Here is an 18,610-nt window from a genome sequence, read left to right as displayed (position 1 = left end):
TATCAAGGTATGGTATTTCAAATCAATAAAATTGATCACCTTGTTTAAAAGTTTTCTTATGCTTTATTTATAAGTTTACAAACTTAACAGCCTAGTAGAATATAAGGATGTGTGTATTTATGTTACTGTTACTTTCAGGATTTATTAGAGATGGCATACAGTCTTGGCCAAAAGTTATGAGACTGACAATTTTTTTATTGACAAATAGATCAAGTTTATGTAAGACTGAATATTTACAGTGTTGTCCTTTATTTTTCAAGACTTCTGCAATCTACCCTGACAGCTGGATATGACCCTCTGGGCCAAAATCCAGACTGATGACCGCTTATTCTTGCTTAATCAGTGCTTGAAGTTTAGCACAATTTTTGTGTTTTCTATTGTACACCCACTTTTTGAGAATTGAACCATAGGTTCTCAATGGGATGAGAGCTGGGGAGTTTCCGGATCATAAACCCTAATTTTCATTGTTTTGTTCCACAAGCCACTTCGTTATCACATTTGTCTTGTGACATGGTCTTCAGCATGCTGGAGAAAGCATTGTTCATCACCAAACTGCTACTGGAAAATTGTGAGAAGTTGCTCTTGGACAATGTTTAGAAACCATTTTTTGTTCATGGCAGTGATCTTGGGCAAAACTGTGAGCGAGCCCACTCCCTTGGGTGAAAAACAACTCCACAGATGGATGGTCGCAGGATGCTTTACTGCTTTTATGACAAGAGACTCATAGTAGTGTTCACCTTTTCTACTTCAGACAATTATTCTTCCAGGTGTCCCAAACAGTCGGAAGAGTGCTTTATCGGAAAAAATATCTTCACTCCAGTCCTCTGCAGTTCAACAGAATGTTGTACATCCTACAGAATATCAGGCTGTCCTTCATGTAGCCTCCAAAAGTCTTCACCCACATTCTGCACTGGTGTTGGACCAATCCTGTACCTGAATCCTCTTTAGGGACTCTTCTTGCACTTGCTGAACTTTCTTAGGTGTTCTGAATAGAGATGGGTGGACACCTGGATATTTGGGTCTGGTGGGTTCAGATGAACAGTTACAAAAAGTTTGGGTTTTGCTACCAGAACAGTACCCGGACCCGAACCTCATTCACTTGAATTAAAAAACAGATGGGAATAAGGAATAGTCAGCTCACCAAACGCTGATTAGCAGTCCTCGTCTGTAAGGCAGTGTACGGAGCTGTCCCAGTCTCGGACGTGGAGACAAATGGAGAAGCAGACGAACTAGTATAAGCTAAACGTCTCATACCATGATTAAGGCGTTAAGCTAAAACTAGTTTGTCTGAGATTTGCTACTACAGTTTTTAATGTGATCAATAAACCTTACTTTTTATATATTTTTTGGCTACCGCTGGAGGATATCATTGTTTTTTTTTTTACCATTCATTCACTTGGATGGTGGGCCTGAACATCCAGCAGTTCTCCTGACTTGAACACAGATATATTAGGAAGTTAGTCAATGTCAGGAAACCTGCCTATCACAGACATGTGAACTCTGCCTAACAAGTGCAGCTTAAAATATTATGTTATCAGGCCGCACCAGTGAGGCTCAGCTTACTAACTCGTTAAATAAAAAGCCAATTTGTACATTAAAGGGCATGATCACTGACATACAGTATACCTACAATATATGGACTGTGGTGCTAAAAGGGCTTTCAGCAGGAATTTGGCAGTCAAATAGGCCATCCTTAGGGTAAAACTGTTGTTCGCTGCATGAATGTGGGAAGGGGGGGCTAAAGGAGACAAAGGGCCAACAGTCTTGTCAGCCACAATTTTTGGAAAAATAGATTTAGGAGGACTTTGTGCAGGCATCTAGTTTGCTGTACAATACATGTCATCAACCTGTGGCCATCATTCACCATCTCATTTGTTCCCACAAACGCATCCATACAAAGGATAATGCACAAAATCCACCTACAGTGATCTTAGAAGACAAAACCTTTATTTAAAAAGTTAATAAGAGTTCTCCAGCCATTTTAAATGTTTTCTTCCATGACTATGTACATTATTTGTACCGGACCCTAGTAAACTGTACACAGAGGAGTAAGCACTTCCATTTTAATCATATTCTGATTTATTCTTATTTATTGTATTTTCAGTTTTATAAATGACAAAACAAAATATTTCCCCCAATTTTAAATACATTCCTTTATAACTACAATCTTCCTGTACATCGGCTTTAAAACATTTTGCATATGTACAGTAATTCGCTTCACATATTAGAAAAGGAGGTAAATATACATATATTACAAGGCACAGGGTAGAAAGTTACAACAGACAGTCTTCAGAAGAAACCAATTTCTCCCACTCAATCTCATCTATTAGTTTCCCTTAACCAGTCACCGCAGAGAACCATACCGACTGACGTCATTAGACTAGAGCGAATCTTTGTGATCGATGAAGATAGGAGTCATAATCGGAAAAACAACCTTGTATTGCCATCCCTGGAATATCATATATGGAATCCGTCAGCGTTTCCACATAAGTATACAATGCAGCAAACAGATACACATTCTTAGATGAGCAAGGGTGCAGCAAATTCCAAGTATTCTCAGAAGTCTCCATAAGCAGCGCAGTACATACCCTATAGGTAAGAGTTATCTTGTATCACTTTTATATTCTGTAAATTCTTTGCAACATTTCAGTCCCATATATTTAATAAAGTGGAGCTCTGCTTCTGTATCTACTTTGATCAAGACATCATCAATAGGTATTGTGTGCAGTCCCCCAATATGTGCAGAAAGACCAAAGTGAAGGTAAATGCTCCATAGGGTTCCTAGTAGCGATGAGAGAACGTGCTCGGATAAGGGGTTATCCGAAGATGATCATGCTGAGTGACCTTGGCGTGCTCGAAAAATATGTTCGAGTTCCCATGGCTGCATGTTTCGTAGCTGTTAGACAGACTAACAAACATGTTGCAGCTGTCTAACAGCCGCTAGACATGCAGCCACAGGGTCTCGAACATATCTTTCGAGCATGTTAAAGACACTCTTCGCACATGAGGATGCTTGGATAACGCATTAACGGAGCACATTTGCTCATGACTAGCTCCTAGCATTCCCTTACTAGGCTGCACCATCACAGTATGCAACATGGGCTCTATGGCTATACTGGTCTGGATCTGAGATCTTCTAATTTACATCAAGGGCAGTAGGTTAGAGAATGTAATTCCACATTCCCCAAATCTGAAGCCAAAAGAGCACAAAAAAAGTGGATTAAATGCAAAGATTACATTGAAAGAAATCCTCAAAATCACGAGAACTTCAGCTAGATACAGCATTGGGACTTATAGAAGGAAGACTCCATGGAGGTTAAATAGTAGGGAGTAATCTGTAATATTGTGGATGTCAACAATGAGACTGTTGGGTAACAACAACAAAAAAAAAAATCTGATTGTGTAAACAACTTTTCACTCTGGAGTATCAGACAGTTAAAAACAAACAAAAAAACACCGTAGTACAGCTATTAGAAATTAGTATAAGGTAACCATCTCCTCTATAGAAATCAGGAAGTGTGTAATCAGAAAGAGTCCTATTTTTTTTTTTTTTTTTAATGTTGTTGCATTTTAAAGAAAGAAAAAAAGTGATATGAATAAAAAAAACTAACAATATTTACATTATTACTTCCACATGTAAATGGGGATAAAAAAAGACAACCCAGCCTGACTACTATATAAGTTTTTTCAAGGCATAGGTCACTGTGAAGTGAGGAGTAGGAGGGGAGCGGTGACATCCCCTATTGTGATTGGTGGATCCTGTGTTATCACCTGAGTATAGAGGCGTTACTGTAATCCTAACCGTAATGATATGGAGACAGCTGATGAGATTTGACTAAAGATCAGGAAGTGTAAGTCTAGTATTCTAGTATTCCTGTCCAGTGTGGAAAGGTTTTGATTTTTATTTATTTATTTTTATACTGTGATATAAAAAAAATTGGGATTTATTTTCAAAAATACATTTACCATATTTTCCGGCGTATAAGATGACCCCCAACTTTTCCATTGAAAATATAGAGTTGTTTGGGATATACTCACCGTATAAGTCAGGGGTCATCTTATACGGCGTGTGTCATCTTATAAGGCGTGTGCGGAGCTCTGAAGTCGCCGCATATGGTGCAGGGAGTGGTCCCGGATGGTTCCCAGGGTCTGGAGGAGAGGAGACTCCTCTTCAGGCCCTGCGATCCATATTCATGAAAAAAAAAAAAAAGAATAAAAATAAAAAATAGGGATATACTTACCTTCCGACGGCCCCCGAAGTTTTCCCAGCTCCGCACACGGCGTATAAGACGACCCCTGACTTTTGAGAAGATTTTCAGGAGTTAAAAAGTAGTCTTAGGGTATGTGTCCACGTTCAGGATTGCATCAGGATTTGGTCAGGATTTTTCATCAGTATTTGTAAGCCAAAACCAGGAGTGGGTGATAAATGCAAAAGTGGTGCATATGTTTCTATTAGGGTATGTTTCCACGTTCAGTTTTGCTTCAGGCTTTGGTCAGGATTTTATGCAGGTAAAATCCTGACCAAAACTGCACCTGAGGTCACTGGCAGGTCACCTGCGGTGTACCTCCGTGTTTTGCTCATAGTAGCAACATGCTGCGTTTAGAAAAAACGCACCACGCATGCGTTTTCACGGCAAAAACGCATGCGTTTTCTAACGCATAGTGGAGTCTGGATTTCATGAAATCCCCTCCACTATGCTGTAACATCTGGACGCTGCGTTTTTGACGCTGCGGAAAAACGCAGCGTCAAAAACGCAGCGTTTCCTGAACGTGGAAACATACCCTTATACTTTTCCTCTAATTGTTCCACTCCTGGTTTTGGCTTACAAATACTGATGAAAAATCCTGACCAAATCCTGATGCAATCCTGAACGTGGACACATACCCTTATACGCCGGAAAACACGGTAACATAAAAATGTGATTAATGCATTAGGTGATTTTCTGATGGCACATTTCCATTAATTGATTCTTCCTGGCATGCTAACATACTTTTATATTGAATGCATGGGCAGTAAGTTAATGACTGATACCCAGTCAGGATTATAAATATCAGCCATGACTGTTCGGTATCACATCGTTATCTTGTTGCTTTTAGACAATTATGATGCCATGTGAAGGGTTAATCCAAGTACACAATAATGAAGAAAATAATTTAACATCCTATATAGTCTCTTCTTAGGACACTGAAATTACATTCAGTAATGGTACGTGAAATAAATACAGAAAATTCAATTTTCTAATTATACCATAGCAGCAGCGATATAAAGCATTAAAAAAAGAAACCTGATCTAGTGTTACTGTGCGTAATAAAGCACAATTTCATTTAACAATATTGAATGTGTTCATGTGCCAAGATACTCCTGATTAAAGGTCATCTGCCATATTGCAGTTTGTATGGTAATGTTTACTCCCCTCTCCTGGTGACATTATTTGTTCTTATGCTGAAAGAGAAAGAAAGCCACACTAATTTTGTAGAGTCTTAATTAAAAGATCCTTTAATAATCCTGTAGGAGGGTCCCTGGGGATCTCATGTGTTAGATATTGGGTCTTGTAACTCTGCTATAAATGTGTCCTTTCAGCTGGCTGTTCGCAGATGGATCTGCCTGCCGCCAGCTAGGGGAAACAACCTAAAAAGCACACATTTTTCAACATATAGCTGGTGGACCTCTAACCTGCACAGCATAGGCAGCTATTTCACACTTGTCTTTCTTAAAGGGGTTGTCCCACGAGCAAAGCTAAATTTAGTCAATATTTTAATCAATAGATCTTGCAATAATAATAATTTCCACAGTTGGATGTGTTTAAATAAAATGTCTCCGTGCTGAGATAATCTTGTACATGTGCCCCTGCTGTGTACTGTGTAATGGCCGTGTCTGACCGTGCAGGGACATGGTCTGATCATACCACAGCTCCTGGGCAGGGGAGGAAACAAAAGAGTATACAGACATTACAGCAGGGGAATCGCAAATAACAGAGGTAAAACATTGCTTAAAAATAGGCAGCAAAATGTTTTACCTCACACACAGAATCCGCTGTGATCCCCTGCTGTCCTGTCTGTATTCTCTTTTGCTTCCTCCCCTGCCCAGGAGATGTGGTATGATCAGACCATGTCCCTGTACGGTCAGACACAGCCATTACATAGTACACAGCAGGGACACATGTATAAGGTTATCTCAGCACTGAGACATTTTATTTAAACACATCCAATTATAGGACTTATTTTATTACAATATCTATTAATTAAAATGTACTTTGTTCGTGGGAAAACCCCTTTAATATAAGGGGTCAGCATGTGTTTAAAGGTTAAAAAGGCTGGACTATAAAAAAAAAAAAGATGGCTGCTTTCTTCTAAGAACAATGCCACACCTGACTGTCATCTCTGATATTGCAGCAAAGCTCCATAGAAGTAAATGGGGCTGAGCTACAAAGCACATACAACCTGCGGGCAGGGGTGGCAGTTTTTGCGCAAAGCTTTAAACACATCAGTTTAATGGGAATTGAAAGTGTTACTTGCTATGTCTGCTATAAAGAGCCAAGAAGGGCTCACTGCCAGATCCTATGCATTCCAATAGAGACAAGCAAAAACTGCTCCGGGCCGGTGTCCACTGCGTTCCTCCTATATACTTCTTCAGCTGGCCCTCGAATGTTGGCATCATGGCTGCCATGACCTTACGAGGCCCTAGAAGTCGCAAGAGGCGCCCACAATGCCAGCACTCGAGTGCTGACTGAGGAAGTTCACACATTGGTCTGGCTGCCACAGAGCATCGAAGTAGTGCAAATCTTTTTCCATCTTTTATACGTTCACAATCTGGATTTTAGCTGAACTTCCAATATGTGTGGGCAACAAAAGAAAGAAGAAAATGAGTAACTGGGGGGAAGGAGAGATGCTGAAAATAATATTCCCGTGGCTGGGTGCACACAAGACAGGGCTTATTTTGTCAGGAGAGTTAAAAAACAATTTAAATGAATTCACAGATTTACGTCAGACATTGGTTAAAAGATTGTGACTGCACAGATGATATGAGTGCGGCCTGCAGAGTAATGGCGTGGTGTGTGGGGTCCGGCCACCTAATGTGTTACTTCAGACCCCCGATGTGCACATCTAACAGAGAACACAAGTGCTTTGGTTTGCTGAGGACGCCTCGGCTCGCCTTTCCCATGCAAGCATCTCCTCAATGGCCTGCGGTGTCCTGCAGAACATCACTTCTGCCTTTCTGCTTCATTTCTCCCAGGAACATCCAGACAAATGGGAAAAGTTTAGCAATCTTCAGCTATTTAGACATCGACAGCAATAGATTCACCTAAATGGAGGAGAAGGGAACACACTTGTCAGCACATGACATATTAGAACAAGCGCTCATTTTATAATGTGCCTGTTCTCTTCCTTTGATCTTCGCTGAATGATGGGAAAGTTGAATTTTTAGCAAAATCAAATGTATTCATTCCTACAAAATGTGTGTGTGGAGATTTGCTTTGCATGCGTCCTGGCATAATGCACATTTAATATGGGCGGCTGCACTGCATGCATGAGTGCACACATCTCCTCTATACCATCCAGGCGACATTCAGAGGAAAACGCTGCCGTAGTACTTTTATTTGTATAGATCGGCGGCTGCCAGGTTACCATGGAAACAATGGCCCGCTCACCGCTAGACGTGCTACCCGCTCAGAAAGGAAGTAAGGAGATCTACAAAACAAACCGTAAGGGGCAATGAAGAGTTTCTGGATAATGGTGTCTTATAGTGGTGTTCGACTGCTGGACAACCCCTGAGAATGTCCCGAAGGTGCTGTATAAACAATAATTAAAAAAAAAAAATCTATACTTATCTCCTGGATTGGCACAGGTGATCCACTCCAAGCCCTGTGCTCCTGCCATGATGACATGTGACCACTGCAGCTAATCAACAGCCTCCGATGGGCTGCAGCTTTCACATTTCCATCTGAATGGAAGAAACACTTAAAGGGTACATCCCTTGAACAAAGTTAATTTTAATCAACATTTTAAATCAATAGATCTTGGAACAATAATAAGTTCCACAATTGGATGTGTTTAAATAAAATGTTCCTGTGCTGAGATAATCTTAGACATGAGCCCCTGTTGTGTACTGTGTACTGTACAGGACATGGTCTGATCATACCACCGCTCCTGGGCGGGGGGGGACTCAAGAGTAAAGAGACGTTACAGCACAGGATCACAGCTGATTCTTTCTACGAGATAAAACACTGCTGAAATTGCAGGCAGGGAAATGTTTTACCTCACAGAAAGAATCATCTGTGATCCCCTGCTGTAATGTCCGTCTAGTTTCTTTTGCTTCCCCCCCTGCGCAGGAGCTGTGGTATGATCAGACCCTGTTCCTGTACGGTCAGACACAGCCTTTACACAGTACACAGCAGGGACACATTTATAAGATTAGCTCAGCACAGGAACATTTTTTTTTTAAATACATCCAATTGTGGAAATTATTATCATTCCAAGATCTATTAATTAAAATGTACTTTGCTCATTAGAAAACCTCTTTAATGTTTCCCTTGGATACAGACCAGTACTGCTCCTTCGCATTTAACTCCAAAGAGGCAAGTATAATAAATATAGCACCCTAGGCCTTTAATATGAGGTTGCCCAGTAGCAAGTGTGTCTTTAAAATACACACAGCCTGTCTATCATAACACAAAATGGGTTTGGTCAAAAGATAAAGAAAAAATAAAGCAATAATATCCCACCACTCCCCTACGGGTGGTATCCAGTATTGCAGCTCAGTCTCATTGGTCCAATGCATAACACAGGTTGCAATGAATCTCCTAAATGCTATTGTTGCTTTGCCGTAACGGCAGTGTGTCAGGCTAAACTATCGTTATAAGCGGCACACATAGGCCCTATTTAAAAAAAAAAATAAAAAAAAAATCACACCTTTTAGCCCCAATTCATGTATGACAGTATCTTGGTGCAACTTGTGCACCAAAAGTAACAGACAGTTGAAGGAAAGAAATAGGTACATTTTTAACTGAGCAAAATTCATGAATCACATGTACCACTTTGATGAATTTGGCACCAAAATTTGGCAGCTGATACCACAAGACAGAAAAGGAAAGCAACTTGGAGCCTTAATGTTCTACTTACTGCCTTCATTTTACAGAAAATAAAGTGTAACCAAGCATGTACATTAGGGCGCTTGGTGCACCCCTGGGGAGGCCAAGAGGCACAGGTGCACTGTTCTGCCCACTAGTTTTGAACGCCATACTTCTGACTCGCCTGTGCTTCCCAAGCAATCATTGCTCCCTCCAGGCAAGTCAGTGCTGTTAATCACCGGAGGGATGGGGGCATGTAGGAGACTAGGAGGAGGAACAGCGCACCGTGCCTCTTGGCCACACCATGGGTACAACAAGCAGCCTAATTAGCATGTTTGATGAAACTTCAAAACAGATGCAAAGATCAGATCACTTAAGATGTGATTTTTATAGGGGCTACATAAAATTTAGAAAGTACCCCTGTTTTGGTGATAAACAGGCAAAGCAAATTGCTTTGGTAGTCCCAGCCAAGTATTGAGTGCATTTACTGAACATACATTTCAGTAGGCCAATGTTTCGGATTTTAAAATAATTTTTTAAGCTGGTATTATAAAGTATTCTAATTTACTAAGATAATTAGTGGGTTTTCATTGGCTGTAAGCTATAACCATCAACATTAACAGAAATAAACACTTGAAATAGATCATCACTCTGTTTATAATGTCTCTATAAAAGTCATAGTTACTCACCGTTAACGGTGTTTCTCGGAGCCCATGACAGCACTACGGAGAGAGGGGATCCGCCCTTCAGGGACAGGAAACCTACAGATAAAAGGGCGGTACCTCTCCCTCGCATCAGTTGGTTTACAGAGCATCAGAGGACCTCCAGGTTAGTTGCAACAGAGAGAACATTATTTTATAACATTTCTTAATAGAGGAACCCCGTGCCTAAACGCATAGTATATACATCATATAAATTATATTTAAAAAGGTGCTCACCGCACTCGTGATGGGAGGGAATAAGCAGGTGCTGTCATGGGCTCCGAGAAACACCGTTAACGGTGAGTAACTATGACTTTCTCGGTCTCCCATGACAGCACTACGGAGAGAATTGCAGAGATTAAGCTTAGGGAGGGACCACCGCCTCAAGGACCCTTCGTCCGAAGGTTAAGTCAGATACAGAGGCTAGATTAAGTCTATAGTGCCTAAAAAAGGTTGATGGTGATGACCAGGTGGCCGCCTTACAGATTTGCTCTATTGATACCTCTGACCTCTCAGCCCATGAGGTAGCTACTGCTCTTGTGGAATGCGCTTTTATACCATCCGGGATTGTATTCCCCGAAGATGAATATGCCAAGGCTATTGCCTCCTTAATCCACCTGGCTAAAGTTCCCTTGGATGCCCGGAATCCTTTCCTGGGACCCTGAAAACAGACAAACAAAGAGCCTTCCTTCCTATACTCCCTGGTGGAATCTAGGTATTGGACTAGGCATCTTCTAACGTCTAGATTATGGAAGTTTAGCTCTTTCTCGTTTTTCGGGTCTGGACAGAAGGATGGTAGGGATACTTCTTGTGACCTATGAAATTTTGATGCCATTTTTGGCAAATAGGCTGGGTCGGGTCTAAGAATGACTCTATCATCCAAGATTTTAGTGAAAGGTGGATTAGAGGAGAGGGCTTGGATGTCACTTATTCGGCGCGCAGATGTTAGAGCTACTAAGAGAATGGTTTTAAGTGATAATGTTTTTATGGAAATCGTTTGTATAGGTTCAAATGGAGGGCCTGTTAATGCTGAAAGGACTAAATTTAGGTCCCATGAGGGTGTTTTTTGAATAACTAAGGGTTTTGATCTTGTAACCGCCTTAATAAATCTTATTACCCATGGGTTAGCAGCAATGTTTTGGTTATATAAGGCTCCTAAAGCTGCTATTTGTACCTTCAGGGTACTGACTGCCAGCCCCTGCTCCAGACCTTTTTGTAGGAACTCCAGAATTTTAGGAATTGAAGGCCTGTCCTGGATCTTTACCTTGGAGACAGATAGGAATTTCCTCCACGTCTTCCCACAAATTTTAGTGGTGATGGGCTTTCTACTTTTTAAGAGTGTAGCCACTAAGTTATCTGAGAAACCTCTTTCTCTTAATAGTCCCCGTTCAAAAACCAGGCTGTCAAATGGAGGTTCGACTCCTGTGGGTGGAAGATTGGACCTTGATGTAGAAGGTCTGGCATATCCGGTAGAACCCACGGGTCTGATATCGATAGTATCCTTAGCCAGGAAAACCATGCTCTTTTTGGCCAGAATGGGGCAATCAGGATCATTTTTGTTTTGTCCTCTCTGACTTTCCGAATGACTGCTGGAATCAGAATGGTTGGCGGAAAGGCGTATGTCAGTTTGTGTGTCCATGGAATCAGAAAAGCATCCAGAGCCTGGGGATTCCCTTCTGGGCTTAGAGAACAAAATTTGCCTACTTTTTTGTTTTTGCAATTGGCGAACAGGTCTATTGTTGGTGTCCCCCACATTTTTGTGATCTGATTGTAGATGGATTGGTTTAGGGACCACTCGCCTTGTTTTAACTGAGTCCGGCTCAGGTAATCTGCCCTTTCGTTGTTTGAACCCTGGATGTGTAGTGCCGAGAGGGATAGTAAGTTTTCTTCCGCCAGTTTGATAATTTTGGCTGAAGAACTCATCAGTGAACGAGACCTTGTTCCCCCCTGGTGGTTTATATAGGCTACAGTCACTTTGTTGTCCGAAAGAACTCGGACATGGTGTCCCTGAATATCGGCTAGGAAAAAAAGAAGAGCATGATATACCGCCCAAAGTTCTTTTTGGTTTGAGGATGCCAATAGTATTTGATCTGACCACTTTCCCTGGGCTATTTTGTCCCCCAGGTGGGCCCCCCACCCTTTGGGGCTCGCATCGGTTGTTATTATCCGAGAGATGTTTGGTACCCAAGGGACTCCCTTTGACAGGTTTTGGTCTTTTCCCCACCAGAGAAGGGAATGAATAACTGACGAATCTAGGGTGAGCCGGCTTTCCAATTTGTTTTTTAGTAATAATTGCCATTCCAGGATGTGCCACTGAAGCTCTCTTGTATGAAATTGCGCAAAGGGTATCGCTGGTAGGCATGAGGACAGAGAGCCCAGAAGCGACATTGCCCTCCTTAGAGTCATTGAGGGATTGTGTAATGTTCGCGCTATCATGGACAGTATGTTGTCTTTTTTGGGACCCGGAAGCCGGCATTCTTGGACCCGAGAGTCCAATGTCAGTCCTAGGAACTCTTGTACTTGACAGGGTTCCAATTTCGATTTTTTTACGTTTATAAGCCATCCCAAGTCCGTCAGGATGGTCATCACTTGGTCTCTCTTTTCTCTGCAACTTTGTGCTGAGTTGCTTGCGATAAGAAAGTCGTCCAGGTAAGGGATTATTAATATATCTTGTTCCCTCACGTGGGCCATCATTTCCGCTATTATTTTTGTAAATATACGTGGGGCTATTGAAATCCCGAATGGAAGAGCTTTGTATTGAAAAAACCTTATTTGGCCCTTTATGGAGACTGCCATCCTGAGGAATTTTTGGGATTGATTGTGGATGGGCACATGATAGTATGCGTCGGTTAGATCTATTACGACCATGTAGCAGTTCGGGAAGAGAATCTTTATAGTGGACCTTATCGTCTCCATTTTGAATTTGTAATTTATGACGTATCTGTTTAGGTTTTTTAGATTTATAATTGTCCGAAAGGACCCGTCGGGCTTTGGTACTAAAAATAGAGGGGAGAAAAACCCCTCCCCTACCTCCTGAGGAGATATTTCCCGAATCACCGATTTTTGTAGTAGGGTCATGATTTCCTCCTCTAATGCAGTCTGTTCTGCAGCCGAAGATCTTGTTTTTGTTATCACATAGTTCCGGGGAGGGAAAGACACAAAATCTATTTTTAGGCCATACCGTATGAGATTTAGGATCCAGATGTTGTTGGAAATTTTTTCCCAGGCGGGAAGGAACGATGTTAGTCTTCCTCCCACCGGAGGATAAATGTCATTTGGAGAACTTTTTGTCACGGGAGGTGTTGCCAAAGAGGTAACCCCTATCCCTTCTCCTTCCTTCTTCCCACTTATTCTGCTCTCTGGGGGGTCTACGACGAAAAAATCTGCGGCTCCGAAAAGACTGTTTGAAAGGAGTTGGACCCAGATTTGGAAACCCCTTCTTCTTATCCCCCGCCTTTTGGAGGATGTCATCCAGGGTTTCTCCGAATAAAAAATTGCCCTCACATGGGATAGAACATAACTTTAATTTTGTCTGTAGATCTCCCGGCCAGCTCTTTAGCCACAAGGTTCTTCTGGCAGCGTTGGAGAGAGCAGCGGCCTTAGATGTTAGGCGTACAGAGTCCGCCGAGGAGTCTGCCAGGAACGCTGCTGCTGCTCTCATTGCAGGGAACGAATCCAGCAATTGTTTTCTGGGTAACCCGTCTTTGATCTGACTTTCCAGCTGGTCGATCCACACCATAAGGGATCTTGAGGTGCAAGTAGCTGCAACAGCAGGTCTCAGGCTACCCCCAGCTGATTCCCACGCTCCCTTGAGGAAAGTATCCGCTTTTTTATCTAGTGGGTCTTTGAGGGTACCCATGTCCTCGAATGGCAGCGCGAATTTTTTCGAGGCTTTGGCCACTGCAACATCTAGTTTTGGTGCCTTATCCCAGAAAGAGGAAGCCTCATCCTCGAAGGGATATTTTCTTTTAAGGGAGGGTACCGAGGAATTTCTTCTGTCCGGTTTCTCCCACTCTTTTTTAATTAATGTCTGGACATTAGGATTTAGGGGAAAGGTTCTTCTCTTTTTTTGTCCCAGACCTCCAAACATCACATCTTGGGCCGTTTTGTCGGGTTTGGGATCTTCCACCCCCATAGTAGCCCTAACTGCTCTCACTAAGGAATCCACTTCTTCTAGTGGGAAGCAATGTCGGCCCGACTCTTCCTCAGATGAGGAAAGGGGGGACTTTGAATCGTCCGAATCAGCATTTTCGGATGACGATCGGGCCGAGTGGGAATGTACTGATTCCTTCACCTTCTTCACCTCTTTTTTGGAGGATAGAAGGGCATTCTGAACCTCAGATCTGATTACGTTTTTAAGTTCAGAAGCGAAGTCGGGGGTCTCCTCACATAGTAAGCGTTGAATGCATGACTTGCAAAGCTTTTTCTCCCAGGTTACTGGTAAAGCTTTGTTACAGGTGGGGCAGACCCTATTTTTCCTTTTCTCCGTGCTCTTCTTACCCTAATAAGGGAGAAGAGGGAGCCCCATTATAAATATGTACATTCACGAAGATCACTCACCACCTGGACGTGGAGGCAGGTACCGGTTCTGGAGGGGGACTCGGGCCTGTTAAGGAAGGTGCTTGAGACGGAGTATCAGTCTTCGCAGCGGATCTGCTGCGCCGTGTGGAACGGCTGCTAGATCCACTCCTGGTGCTCTTTTGGCGCTGCTGCCCTGGCTGCAGCTCCTGTGGATCGCTGTCCTCCATGGTTACAGGGAGAAAGTGCGACCCTCATGTGCGCACAATCTCCCTTTTTGAAACCGGCGCCAATCCCCCGGCGTCTGCCGCACTTCCGGTTCCTGCTCCCAGGGAGAAGATTTTACTGCGCATGCGCGCGCGATGACCCGGAAGTCCTTGCCGCATTTCCGGTGCGGCGGCCATCTTTGTACACCCGGAGCGTGCAGCAGTCGGCGCAGGAGCTCCGGGTGATCAGCGCCCCTTCTTCCTATGGAGTCTGGCGGCGTTCTCCCCTCGCTCACCCTGAAGGACCCCTCGGTCCCAGCGGTGGCGGCTTCGGAAGCCGGACAAGCCGTGGCAGGAGCCTCCTCGCTGCCAGAACTCGACCGCCCGGTCCCGGTCCATCGGTCTTCATGTCAGGTACCGTCCGATAGAGAGGTTCCCTGTCAGGGACAGGAAACCAACTGATGCGAGGGAGAGGTACCGCCCTTTTATCTGTAGGTTTCCTGTCCCTGAAGGGCGGATCCCCTCTCTCCGTAGTGCTGTCATGGGAGACCGAGAAATATGAGTTTCACTTTTTGTATTGAAGAACTGAAATAAATCAACTTTTTGACGATATGCTAATTTTGTGAGAAGCACCTGGATCATGTCTAATTTTTGAGATGTTGCCAATAACATTGGTCTATGCGTGAGGATGCATTCACACATGCCAGCTTTCTGGCTCTTCTGGGCAGCAAATTTATCAAAATCATAGCAAAAAACATAACAGTAGTTTAATAAATCAAAAGTATCTGCAAGGAAAAATTACACCAAACCACCATGTGTGAATACACAACATCAATCAAGGTTTGCAAGGATAGAGCACTAAGTTACTGAATCTTCTCATTTCTATGAGAAAAATTTATCGAAAAGCATTAGTCAGCCACTAGTTTGGTTACCCAATTCTGGAAATACCTTCGTGAACCCTTAGTACAGGTCATCAATTTCAGACCGATGGCGGTGCAACCCAAGCACCTCCACCGATCAGCTGTGAGCACTCTATTGTTAGACAGATGTAAACTGTGTATGCAGCGAACAGCACCGTTCACTGTGTAGTGGCTGTTCCAGGGTACTGCAGCTCAGCTTCTATTCACTACAATATTTGTACCTGTTCCATGGAAGGACAAGCAATAATCTGTAAATCTTCACTGCTAAATTCTTCTTTTAACAGCAGATGGATCTTTTGGAAGACTTGCTGAATGTTGCTCTGTACAACAAAGAAGGGAAATACAATTAGTATTCTTGGAGGATACATTTGTTGTGCATTAAGCGTGTATTTAGTAACCTGAAGTATATTGCACGGTATACATTTCTTTGCAGTTGCACTCTGTATAGGAAAGAACCGTTTGCTGTAATACATATCTGTCAGCCGGAGACACAAGGAGCTGGGCTCTGATGAATGCGGGGCTTATTGTAATGTTATGGTAGCTGTATATTAAAGGTTAACAGCACAGACACCGTATGCACTTAGCCCAACTACTCCTACTTTGGGTTTTTACCCACTGTATACTTCGGGATAACAATGCCAGCGTATAAACAAGGGAGGACCACACAGAGAGCGACTTTGTTAGAGATGTGACTAGATTTGCCACAAGAAATAATGTGAATTGATGGAAATTTTTGAAAAGTAAAGGGATATAAATTTGGAATGAGGAGTCTCCTAGAAATGACAGGACCTAATCAGAAAAGAACTTTAGCGTTCATATCAACATACACGTAAGAAATTAAAAAAAATGTTAAACCCCACAATGACAGGTATCAACATTACTAGAACACCTCACAAATCTGGAGCGAGCCTTAAGATAAAGGCTTATAAAATCAGAGCCCATAGAGTAGGATCTCGTTACCTCCGGAAAGTACTCACCCGAACCGGCTTAAAGAGAATGAATTCCGTGTCTTTGTTAGCGAGGTAGAGCGACATGCTCCTCAGCGTCACCGGCAGTTTGGTTTTTATGGTCTTGTAGGTGGAAGACACCAGGTCATTAATCTTTACTGAAGAACAAAGAAACGTTTAGCAATGATGAATAAAGGAGAAACCTTCTAAGAAATGTCGGTGAGTAATACAAAGCTGCATGTAATACAGACAAAAGTCACACAAAGGGTCAAAAGACCCAGCCGCCATGTTATTCTGGACAGAGTAAAACACTGTAGTGACACAAAGTAGCAAAATGTTCATAGAACGTGTTTCAAACACTATGTGTGTCCTTAGACTTAGACCGAGTCTGAATACACACAGAGCGCTTGAAATGCGTTTGGTGTCTCAGTTTCCAGTGCACCTTCCAAACCTCCAACTACGCCTACATGGTATGTCACGACAATGCCATGATTTTAAATGATCTAATAAAGTCTTGCAATTTTTACCAGAGCTGGATCTTCACTTCCAATTGTGCACCAATATAAAATATGTCTCATAAGACATGGTATTCCTAGACATTCTTGAACAATGAATAAGTAGGGGTAGGAGCTTTAATTTATATATAAACCATTTCCATTGAGACGGTAAAAAAACCTGAAAATTCACACAACCTGATGCAAAGTGGCAAATGTTGTAAGATAGAGAAGGGAAGAGAGGAGATTACAAAATCGGGTGTTTTTTTGTAATAAGTAATACAAGTTTTCCAGGCCATCTGAAGATACAAAAGATCATCTACTCAAATCTGAGAAAATTATCCATACATTTCCCAGAAGTTCTGCCCCCCCCCCTTCCAGTAAGTTGAGATCCGAATCTTGCATCCCATTACTGAACTGATTAGCTCAATATAGAACGCACTAATGCAATGGGATTCGCACTCTTTATACATTACTGTTTGCACGCATATAACCTACACTAAGAGTGGCAATAACCCCTTCATGATATTTTTTATCCCCTTAGGAGACTTGAACCTGTATCTGCTTGTTCTATATACGGCAATTCAACAGTATTGCAGTACTGTATATAGGTAAAATGCTGAAGCCCAGCACCCTTAGGAGTCCCAAGATGGCAGCCATGGGAATCCTTCAATAGGCCAAGGCTGCCATGACAACCGATTAGTACCTTGAGATTGTGACACAGAGGTACCCCTTAGGCGCGCAAAATGACTCTACATCACGACTGCACACCTTAAATGCTTTTGTAAGCTTCGTATATCATTTAAGGGGTTTAACAGCAGTCATCAGAGCAAGCTCCGGTTGCTGCTGTTAGTAGCAGATCCTGGCTGTTCAACACGACAGGCATCTATATTGTTACCTGACACACATTCCAGCAAAATCTAGGAACAGGATTTGCATTTCTAAATTGTGTTTTGTTGATTGGAAAACACAGTGGAAAAATCACAAAGGTCTGATTATGTGCCACTTCTAGCTAGGAAGAAACCAGAAGGTAAAAGATCATTTAGAAGGCAAGATGGGGGGATTTTGGCATTTGTCCGAGGTTCTCCAAAATAAATTTTTGGAAAATGTGCAATTCTCAATCAGAAGGCATGTAAATGGTCATCAACAACTGTTTTTTTCCCGGAAATAATATCATATGCTGCTGAAAAATCAGAGAAAATCAATCAGGTACCAAAAAGAAATGATGAATAAACTCATTTCATGTGAAGGAAATATTAAAATCAATTATATCACAAACCTGGCTGTGCCCATGGCTGTTGAGATAGACTGTATTTGGGGCCACCTTGATTAGCCATGGTCTTCAATGCAGTCACCTATGAAAAACACATCAATATAGTGTTATGTCCAATAGTCCAATGCAATTAGGTATATAGTGGATAATGGGTATTTTGCATTCGTCACTGTTTTAGACGGCACAGTCTCTACATGCTTGAGTATTCCCACAAAGAATGTGTTGCTATTGAAGTTATACATATTGTGTGTCCGCACCAATCCCTAAAGCAAATTGCTGTAGTGAGGGGGGTAGAAGAGCAGTCATGTGGCAAAGCTCGCTAAAGGGTCGACACTGACTTGTAGGATTGCTACCTTCCAATAGATGGCACTAGACTTCTAGTTCTCTTCCTCTCTGAAGAGGCAATTTGCATAATTAGCAAAGATTCTGGAGAAATACAAGTGCACAAAGGACCAGGCCGACATGTCCTGATGGTCATGATGT

The 18,610-nt window shown here is 42.4% G+C and overlaps 1 protein-coding gene across 1 annotated transcript in view; it reads right to left on the bottom strand.

Moving 5' to 3' along the window:
- Positions 1 to 6,942: 6,942 nt before the first annotated feature.
- COG3 (component of oligomeric golgi complex 3) overlaps positions 6,943 to 18,610 on the bottom strand; it is a 117,101-nt gene continuing 105,433 nt past the window's right edge. The window contains exons 20-23 of the mRNA XM_077297364.1: positions 18,134 to 18,209; positions 16,391 to 16,518; positions 15,635 to 15,733; positions 6,943 to 7,303 (exon numbers count right to left, since the gene is read on the bottom strand). Coding sequence (XP_077153479.1) covers positions 7,274 to 7,303; positions 15,635 to 15,733; positions 16,391 to 16,518; positions 18,134 to 18,209 — 333 coding nt within the window. The 3' untranslated portion in view covers positions 6,943 to 7,273. The remainder of the gene's footprint in view (positions 7,304 to 15,634; positions 15,734 to 16,390; positions 16,519 to 18,133; positions 18,210 to 18,610) is intronic.

Source organism: Ranitomeya variabilis, chromosome 3 (assembly GCF_051348905.1).
Source record: "Ranitomeya variabilis isolate aRanVar5 chromosome 3, aRanVar5.hap1, whole genome shotgun sequence".
Classification (NCBI taxonomy): Eukaryota; Metazoa; Chordata; class Amphibia; order Anura; family Dendrobatidae; genus Ranitomeya; species Ranitomeya variabilis.
This window is presented reverse-complemented; position numbering and strand designations above follow the sequence as displayed.